This window comes from Podarcis vaucheri, assembly GCF_965113315.1.
Source record: "Podarcis vaucheri genome assembly, chromosome: 13".
In the NCBI taxonomy this organism is placed as follows: Eukaryota; Metazoa; Chordata; class Lepidosauria; order Squamata; family Lacertidae; genus Podarcis; species Podarcis vaucheri.
This window is the reverse complement of record NC_138751.1, coordinates 40,254,974-40,265,101: the sequence shown is the minus strand read 5'-3', so window position 1 is coordinate 40,265,101 and position 10,128 is coordinate 40,254,974. Positions and strand designations below refer to the sequence as shown.

At 49.7% G+C, this 10,128-nt stretch overlaps 1 protein-coding gene across 1 annotated transcript; it reads right to left on the bottom strand.

Annotated features, from left to right (window-relative positions):
* Window positions 1-900: 900 nt before the first annotated feature.
* Window positions 901-9,155, bottom strand: LOC309516623 (vomeronasal type-2 receptor 26-like; the record flags this gene model as incomplete). The annotated part of the gene is made up of 5 exons (XM_082195382.1): window positions 9,146-9,155; window positions 7,339-7,555; window positions 3,604-3,831; window positions 2,400-2,526; window positions 901-1,781 (listed from the first exon to the last, which is right to left on the bottom strand). Exons 2-5 carry the CDS (start codon window positions 7,486-7,488, stop codon window positions 901-903), a joined length of 1,386 nt encoding a protein of 461 aa, XP_082051508.1. The 5' UTR covers window positions 7,489-7,555; window positions 9,146-9,155.
* Window positions 9,156-10,128: the final 973 nt, after the last annotated feature.

Below are 10,128 nucleotides of genomic sequence, written 5' to 3'. Positions count from 1 at the left end.
ACCACAGGCTTGTAAGGGAGGCAAAATTTAAAACAAAACTTGAGGTAGGGAATTTATCTCCTGGCTCTTCTTCAACTACATCTTCATACACAGAGAGAGCTGCATGTGCAATTCTGAGCTCAGAATAGGTATATGTGGCATCTGTCACTCTCTCTGGGAAGAGGGGTATTTCCCTCCTTTTCATTTTCTCCTCATAGCATAGGGATATTATCTCCTGATGCCAGAGGGGTGCCAAAGGGTTCTGTCCTGGGCCTGTTGTAGTCACACCAGACCAATCTCATTTATTTTATTTTTTATGGCATTACAAATGTGGTGGATCAGGAGAATGCTGTGGTCATAGTCTATTTTGAGTTCAGGCAGGCTTTTGGCAAAGTCCACCATTATATTTTCATGAGGTAAAATGTGTGCTGAACATGTGTACAGGAGGGCAGCCAGGAAGATGATGGGTGGGAAACCAAGCCATATGAGCAACGGTTAAGGGAGCTGGGTATGTTTAGCCTGGAAAAAGGAGACTGAGAGGAGATATGATACCCATCTTCAAATACCTCAAGGGCTGTCACATGGAAGATGCAGCAAACTTGTCTCTTGCTACAGAGAGTAGGACCCAAACCAATGGATTCATATTACAAGAATGGAGGTGTAGTTTCTTGGCATCTCCACACTTTCTTCTGTGAAATTGATGTTTTTTTGTGTCCACAAGAGTGCCTCAGTTTTCCAATTGTGCCCTTGGGCTCCCAAAGGTGGGGACCACATCTCGGGGTGAGGGAGAACCATCTGATTTTTTTTTATGCACATAGCAAGTTCAATAAACAAATAAAATGAAATTATATCAAGGAGTCAGCAGCAAATTCATTACCCATGTTCTGGGGTAACAAAAAAGAGTGACAACAGGGTACTTTGCTATTTCTTCTTTATTAACTGCTGTTTGTCATTCAGATCAGGCCTCAATATGATAATGTAGCATTTGGGGAAACCAGCACTGGAGAACAAGATGGAGAAGATCTCCACAGCCACCATGTGTTTTCCCTTGGAGCTCAGGTAGACTGGAACAAAGGAGATCCAAACACTACAAAATAACAACATGCTGAAGGTGATGAATTTGGCCTCATTAAAGCTGTCAGGCAGTTTCCTGGCTAAAAATGCTACAACAAAACTGACAATGGCCAGGAGGCCCATGTAGCCCAGGACACAGTAAAACATGGCAGCTGACCCTTCATTACATTCCAGAATAATTTCTCCAGTCACAGAATGCTTGTCAAAATGGGGAAATGGGGGAGAGGTTCCCAGCCACACAGTGCAAATACCAGCTTGGATAATAGTACAAGTCAACACAATGGCGCTTGCTAGTCTTTTCCCCACCCATTTCCTCATTCTGGATCCTGGTTTGGTGGCCATGAATGCCAGAACAACGGTAATGGTTTTGGCCAACACACAAGAAACCGTCACTGTGAAAACCACACCAAAAGCCATTTGTCGGACAAGGCAGGTCACTCTGTCTGGTCGGCTGAGGAAGATGAGGGGACAGAGAAAACAGAGAAGGAGAGACAGGAGGAGAACGTAGGTGAGGTCCCGATTATTGGCCCTGACAATCGGTGTGTCCTGATGCTTCATAAAGATGGCGAGGGACAATATGGTGAGCAAAGAGGAGAATACGGAGCCAAAAGCTAAGCTCATCCCAAGCGGTTCTTCCAAAGTCAAGAAGCTGATGGACTTTGGAATGCATTGTGTTTGGTTCCTGTTTGGATAGTGATCTTCTGAGCATCCGACACAGTCATTCATGTCTGAAAAGAAGAATGGATTCCCTTTACCGGTGCAACTTGAGAGTAGGTATGCATCCTGGCAGTATGGGACTTACCAGTTGGATGTGGAAGAGACAATCCTTTTCAGACACAGGAGTGACTAGCATGGGGAGAAAGGGTTCGGACCCCCCTCCCCCAGACAATGATCTCACAGTCTCTTGCCTGGACAGTAAGGTGGTGGGTCTGGACAGCAGGAGGCCTGTGCCCTGCAGGTGCACTGCTGCAACTCATCTCCATCACCACCCAGGTAATCCAGTGATAGAAAACCTCTGGCCCATGGGGCCATTTTAGCAAGTTACACCTACCGGCCCTGTATCTGATGTCATCTCTGATGTTAGGTGAAGGGCAGGTACCTGTGCTTTGTATACCCCAACCATCATGTGATCATTTGGACTTGCAAAGCACCTCTTTGAAAATGCTGGGCCTCGTTGCTAGGCCATCACCTGGTTGCAATGAAGAGCTCCAAGTTTGTGAACTTCAATGACCATAGATATCAGAACTACATCAATAGCAGCAACTGTGACACATTTCACACTGCCACAGACCCTTCACAGGAAATCTAATATGGCACATATCTGAAAGCTACCTGATGTCTCCTACCTTTCTGGTATGAAATCTTGCCTTCTGAACATGGAGCACAGTCATAGCAGGAGAATTTCTCCCCTTCCTTCTTTTTTCTCCTAGTACCAGAAGGGCAATTTTTGTTGCATTGAGAGAGGGGTGGCACCTGTGAATTTTAATTAACCATTAGGAAATATTTAGCACAGGGGGAATAATGGACCTTTGGAGAACCTGAACTCCATTTTCTGGGCTGCAAGGGATCAAGTGGATGGGAGAAATGGCCTGCTGAATATTAAGAGAAAATTGAAAACAATGAGCTGTCAACAGCCATTAATGGCATCTAATGAGGCAGAAGATGTTTTTGTGGCTCTGAAAATGAAGTTATGCTCATATCAATGTGTTTTTTTAAAAAAATAAAAATCAAAAGGAGGGAGGGAGTTCACCTGAACAGTAATATTATTATTATTTGGAAAAATACATTTCTTATAAAACTCAAAAGGATTAAAGTAGAGTTGAAAAGATGTTTTGACATACTAAGCGATTTAAATAAGCAGCTACCATATACACTGTCAGGTTCCTTCTGTTTTTCCACCTGAAAAAGCACAAATATTGGGGACTGAGAACCCCAGACTAAATTCACTGGGCCGAGAGACAATTGTCACACAAGTTAAGCAGCCTCAAAACCAAGGATATTACTGGGCTCTGCCAGACTTCTGCTACTATATCTTGAGAATTACTAGCCTCCAAACCAGCCATTCTCTGCAGAAGTCTGCCTCGTCTGTCTCCAGGCTCAGCTCCCTTTTCTTTCTCCCCAAAGAAGTTGGTTGGAGGTTAGGCTTAGGTCACACTCTGCTGGCCTAGAAATCTTTAAAGAATGTGCTAGACAGGGACGTGGAAGACCAGGGTTCAAATCCCCACTTGGCCATGAAACTCATTGGGTGACCTTGGACCAATCACTGCTGCTCTCAGTCTACACTACCTTAAAGGGTTGTTGGTTGTTATGATAAAATGGGGAGTAAGCAAAGGAAAGGTGGACTAAAAATGCAATAAAAACAAACAAGCATATAATAATGAACTATGTCCTGGCCTCCTTCACGGCATCAGAGCCCCACAACATTCATAGAGGTTTTCATAACAAGCAAGCGAGAAAAAATACAGGATCCATGTCTCAGGTAGGCTTCCAAGATGCAAGCATCACATTTAGGACACACTGGAGTTGCAATTTCTTGAAATCATGCCCCACCTGGTGAAAACTCCTGTGCCACACCATTTTGTCTTCATTGATGGAAAACTCTTTTCCTGGGGGAGCATCCAAATTCATCCATCCAACCTTCATTCTGATGAAGGAGTTATTTGGGAAAGTGACCAAGTTGGTAATATCAAACCCAGCTTCTAATTCCCTGTTCTCACTAAAAGACACTTCTTCTCCCGCACTGTTGTTAAATGAGACACTCCGAAGAAATGGGTGGAGCTGCATTGAGATGGCAGGAAAAGGACAATTGTTTAAAACTCAAACTTATCTTATGTTCAGCATCACCTTTTAAGTTGCCATCGCCTCTTCCAAGGCAGTAGACAAGATTTCATATAATCATGAAATAATAAAAATAGCAATAATAACAGTAAATGTTGATCTCTCTTTCCTCTGTAGATTCTTCTGTATAGGACTAAGCCACACTGTATATGTATTTCAAAGCTTAAACGGGACTTCCAAAATCATCATGCAAACATCCATGAGGTTCAAGGAAGAGTGTAAAAATGAAAGAACAGGAAAATGGGGGGAGGGTTAGACTGAGGGAGGAACAGGCAAAAAAGATGTTCCTGTTAAGACTCTAGTTGAGATAGAAATTGCCATTAACAATATCACACCTAGCTGTTTTGAAGAGCTGAAGCTTAGGTGAGTGTGTTGTATCCGGTTTTCTCAGAAATGATCAGAAATGATAAATATTACTATAAAAAGATGGTTTGTTGTCCAAAATGAATGTCACTGTGTATTTCTGATGATACCATTGTAAATATGTTTCCAAAAAAATTGGCAAGATTAAAGTGGCAACATTCATAGTAATTGCAACTCAATAGAACACAGCCCAAAAATCTGATGCTGGACACTTTGTACCACTCACTCTGGAATATAGGTATAACAAAGATACAGTGGTGCCTCGCAAGACGAAAATAATTCGTTCCGCAAGTCTCTTCGTCTTGCGAGTTTTTCGTCTTGCGATGCACGGTTTCCCATAGGAATGCATTGAAAATCAATTAATGCGTTCCTAGGGAAACCGCCTTCAGACCAGGTCCGGCGACAGTCTGTCCCCGGACCTCTTCTGAAGGCTGAGGGGGGGGGACAAGGGCTTTTCTTCCCACCCCCAGCATTTTAAAAAACCCCAGGACAGCGGAGGACTTCTCCGCTGTCCGGGCGATCTTAAAATGCTGGCGGGCGGCATTTTAAAATCGCCCCGGGACAGCGGAGGACTTCTCCGCTGTCCGGGGCGATTTAAAAGCCCCTGGGAAGGCAGGCAGGGGGGACAAAGACTTTCGCCCCCCGCCCACCTTCAGAAGGTGTTCCGCCCCCCCCCCCCCGCCCCGCTTCGGAGCAGCGTTCCGAAGCGGGGTGGCTGGAGCAGGTGTTTCCGCCCCCCCCCCGTCCGGCTTCGCAGCAGCGCTCCGGAGCCCGGTGGCTGGGGCCGGTGTTCCCGCCCCCCCGCCCCGCTTCGGAGCTGCGTTCCCGAAGCGGGGTGGCTGGGGCAGGTGTTCCCGCCCCCCCGCCCGGCTTCGCAGCAGCGCTCCGAAGCGGGGTGGCTGGGGCAGGTGTTCCCGCCCCCCCGCCCCTCTTCGGAGCAGCGTTCTGAAGCGAGGCGGCTGGGGCAGGTGTTCCCGCCCCCCCGCCCCGCTTCGGAGCAGCGTTCCGAAGCGGGGTGGCTGGTGCAGGTGTTCCCGACCCCTGCCTGGCTTTGCAGCAGTGTTCCGAAGCGGGGTGGCTGGGGCAGGTGTTCCCGCCCCCCGCCCCGCTTCGGAGCTGCGTTCCCGAAGCGGGGTGGCTGGGGCAGGTGTTCCTGCCCCCCCGCCCGGCTTCGCAGCAGCGCTCCGAAGCGGGGTGGCTGGGGCAGGTGTTCCCGCCCCCCCGCCCCTCTTCGGAGCAGCGTTCCGAAGCGGGGTGGCTGGGGCAGGTGTTCCCGCCCCCCCGCCCCTCTTCGGAGCAGCGTTCCGAAGCGGGGTGGCTGGGGCAGGTGTTCCTGCCCCCCCGCCCGGCTTCGCAGCAGCGCTCCGAAGCGGGGTGGCTGGGGCAGGTGTTCCCGCCCCCCCGCCCCTCTTCGGAGCAGCGTTCCGAAGCGAGGCGGCTGGGGCAGGTGTTCCCGCCCCCCCGCCCCGCTTCGGAGCAGCGTTCCGAAGCGGGGTGGCTGGTGCAGGTGTTCCCGACCCCTGCCTGGCTTTGCAGCAGTGTTCCGAAGCGGGGTGGCTGGGGCAGGTGTTCCCGCCCCCCGCCCCGCTTCGGAGCTGCGTTCCCGAAGCGGGGTGGCTGGGGCAGGTGTTCCTGCCCCCCCGCCCGGCTTCGCAGCAGCGCTCCGGAGCCCGGCGGCTGGGCAGGTGTTCCCGCCCCCCCCCGCCCCGCTTCGGAGCAGCGTTCCGAAGCGGGGTGGCTGGGGCAGGTGTTCCCGCCCCCCGCCCCGCTTCGGAGCTGCGTTCCGAAGCGGGGTGGCCGGGGCAGGTGTTCCCGCCCCCCTGCCTGGCTTTGCAGCAGCGTTCCGAAGCGGGGTGGCTGGTGCAGGTGTTCCCGCCCCCCCCGCCCGGCTTCGCAGCAGCGCTCCGGAGCCCGGCGGCTGGGGCAGGTGTTTCCGCCCCCCCCGCCCCGCTTCGGAGCTGCGTTCCGAAGCAGGGTGGCTGGGGCAGGTGTTCCCGCCCCCCCGCCCGGCTTTGCAGCAGCGCTCCGAAGCGGGGTGGCTAGGGCAGGTGTTCCCTCCCCCCCCCGCCCCGCCCGGCTTCGCAGCAGCGCTCCGAAGCCCGGCGGCTGGGCAGGTGTTCCCGCCCCCCCCCGCCCCGCTTCGGAGCAGCGTTCCGAAGCAGGGTGGCTGGGGCAGGTGTTCCCGCCCCCCGCCCCCGCCCGGCTTCGCAGCAGCGCTCCGGAGCCCGGCGGCTGGGGCAGGTGTTCCCGCCCCCCCGCCCCGCTTCGGAGCTGCGTTCCGAAGCGGGGTGGCTGGGGCAGGTGTTCCCGCCCCCCCGCCCTGCTTCGCAGCAGCGCTCCGGAGCCCGGCGGCTGGGGCAGGTGTTCCCTCCCCCCCGCTCGGCTTCGGAGCACCGGGAGAAGCGATCTCCCCGCAGCCCCTTGCTTCAAAAGAGGTCCGGGGGCCCGGGCCTCTTTTGAAGCAAGGGGCGGTGGGGAGAAGCGATCTCCCCGCAGCCCCTTGCTTCAAAAGAGGTCCGGGGGCAGCGGGAAGTGCTTCCCGCTGTCCCCGGACCTGGGGCTGCGGGGAGAAGATCGCTTCTCCCCGCCACCCCTTGCTTCAAAAGAGAAGACCCGCTGTCCCCGGGGCAAGCTTCGTTTTGCGACGCAAGCCCATAGGGAAATTCGTCTTGCGAGGCAACTCAAAAACGAAAAAACCTTTCGTTTTGCGAGTTTTTCGTCTCGCGAGGCATTCGTCTTGCGGGGTACCACTGTAATCACAAATAATTTGAGATTTTGACGACTAGACCCGTTTCATATGATTTGGCATATACAGCAGAACCAACATTTTCAAAACAACCCCCTCCCCCAAAACCTGAAAAAATCTGGAACTATGCTTTGTGATCTGATACAATTGGACTTAATTTGGAGTTTAAAGTCTTTATTTAACTCACATGCAACTACAAACCCTACCTCCCTATTTTACAGTGTGGTTATTCATCTTTCAATTTTTGTCTGTTATTAAAATTGTTGCCTTTGCTTTATCAACAATATAAAATGAAATAATAATTAAAAGATATACTACAACAACAAAAGAACCATTACCTGCCAAGGCTGCAATTTCTGAAGCTGCGGTCTCCATCTTCTCACAATTCCTCTGTCTTTTGCCCTGGATCTGTACATGGCATCATGTAGAGCATGTGCCACAACATAGACAGCATTGTAGATGCTGTAGCTGTGGCCAGTCATGCTCATCTCAAAGCCAGACGAGGGGAGGCTATCCAGCTTCTCCTGTCCAGTGCAGGGTTCACTGAACTCAGTACTGGATTTTGAAAAGAAACAATAGAATGTCTGCAGCCAGAACTGCTGAAGAAAACCATCTTCACCTGCCATGAAAGGATTGAGGGAGTGAAGAACGGTCTTGAATCCTTGCACCTCCTTTGAGTGCACTGTGAAGCAGATGGAGCCATGAAATGGTTGCATACTCTGGCTCATTTTATAGGCCACTGCTGAGAAATCCAGTTGAGCAGTCATAATCCATACCTTGGCCATAGACGTCATATTTTCCGCTTCCCCTGCCGCTAGCAATATTTGCAAATAAAACATGGACTTGGCTTCTCCATAGACAACGACAGCATTGGCTTTGCTTTCCGCAATAGCATGATAGGCTTGGAGCCACTGGGAATACATGTCATAATACTCTTCAAAATATGTGGCTTTTGGAGTTCTCTCTGAAAAGGCCAAGCAAATGCTTCTCTGAAAAAGCAGTTTTCAGGATTTCCATAAACTTCTCTCCACTCTCACTATCCACCGCGAGCAACCCAACCCACGTCCATCCAAAGTGCAGAAGTAACTCAACAATCCCAGTGTACTGATGGGCTTCATTGGGCACCATCCGGTAGAAGGAAGTGGATTAGCTTTGACCAGCATCCTCTAAGGCAAAGGAGCCATAAGTGAGCTAGAAGGAAACGGACTCTTAAATCCCATTAATGCAGTAGAAACATTGGTTATGTGTGGATTGCAATGATGAAACCATTGTGCTTTGGACCCACTGTCTCAGTAAGCCCATCAGGAAATGGGCAGATGAGGAGGAGTGGTGGAGAGCAGCACCCCAAGAACCTACCAGAAAGAAGGAAGGGGGGAGAGTATGGTGTGGTGGTTTGAGATGGGTCACACCCAAGAAGGAAAAAGGACCTGGGAAATAATAGGTGATGAAGAACCGGAGGAAGGTAGCAGTAAGCAGAGACAGGAGTCAGATGCGTTAGAAACAGTACAGCAGCCAAGTGACATGCTGTCACTGAAGAATTTGCCACAGCCCCCTCCTTCCCAAAGGACCAGATGTGTTCTGTGTGTCTCAGAGCAAAACCCAAAAGAGAATTGTTCTTAGCAGCCACCATAGGCAGCAGGAGGGGTCTGATTTCTAGGAAGCAATATCTAGTTGGGTAGCAGATCAAGAGTGAGAGTGTACTTCCATGTCTTTCTGTGGATTAAAGTAAAAGAATATAAAAGCTCGCTCTGTGTCTCTGATTTCACTCGGTAGATAACCAGTGAGCTGTTGACAGCACCAGTGACAGCCCCAAACTCTCCAGGTCAAATCAATTAAGGTAATGTACGAGCAACTGATGAGCAGCCTCTGTAATTCATCCTGGTTGGAGTCTACCTAAGGCCAGCAGACCAAGCTGTTCGTATACATAGACTAGGTGTGTTCAACTGTATCTGCAAAATGCTCCATTGTTACCCTCTGAAGAACATGCAAAGGTTGGGAAATGGATGAAGGCGGTGCAATTCTCCTCCTCAAGCTTTTATTAAATACAATTTGAAATTGTCAAGAGGGCTATGATGGAATGCAAAACTTTTCTCAACAGGACAGAGGAAAGAAGAATGAGGGGAAGTCACCATGTTTGACTCTTACCTGGGGAATCTTGTAGCCTGTTAAGATGGCTGCCATGTGGAGGGAAACCTCAAAGTCAAGTCCCCCAGTGATGGCCATCAGATTTTTCTGTTTGTCACACTGGTAGTTGGGTACGAATCTGTAGTGTGTAGAGAGCAGCTCCAAAGTGGCCCAGTAGGTCATCCTTTCACTGAAGTAACTATCAAAGATGTGGAATCCTAATGTGACATTAGGTAATAGATTGGAATTCTTGTTGATTTCCTTGACTGCAAACCCCAAGGCCAGAATTTGCTGATAGTATTTTGGTACAACACTGCAATGAGAGTTGGACACCAAAGCGTTTTGCTGTGTTCCATTTTTTGTGAATCTGTTGAAGGAAACTTAGGTTCTCTGCCTTTCTGTGCTAGGGAGCAACAAGGCAGCTTACAGGCAGATTTAATTAAACCAATAAAGAATTAGGTTTAAACACACACACAGTAAAAACTGCATCACACCTTTGACTCAAGTGAAGCTTGAGTTCCACTAAGATGGCGAGATCCTAGTAAGCCAGGTGTCCTTCAGCTGATATTTGTGAAGTAGGTACTTCCTGCCTAAGTGCAGAAGCTTACATTTCTCCCTATTGAAATTCGTTTTGTTAACCCAATTCTCCAATCTGTTAAAGAAACCTTGAATTCCAAGGCAATGGAGCAATTTGTCAGACCTTACAGTCTTGGCGGCGTTTGAGTTCCAACAGATATTGGGAAAGTTGAGGTCTTCTATGACCGCTATATCTCTTCTTTTGGAATGCTTCATAATCTACCCTCGGAAGGCATCATCCAAGTCTTCAGTCTGCCTTGGAGGTCACTGTTATTTCTCTCTCCTAGAATTTTAACCATATACTTTCAATCTGTCTTCCATGCTCCAGGTCATGGATTTATTCACGAGTGTACACATCCTTTACATATACATATACATCCTTCCAACCTGTTTGGTCTACACGTTTAAAACAGATTAACTCTCAAGTC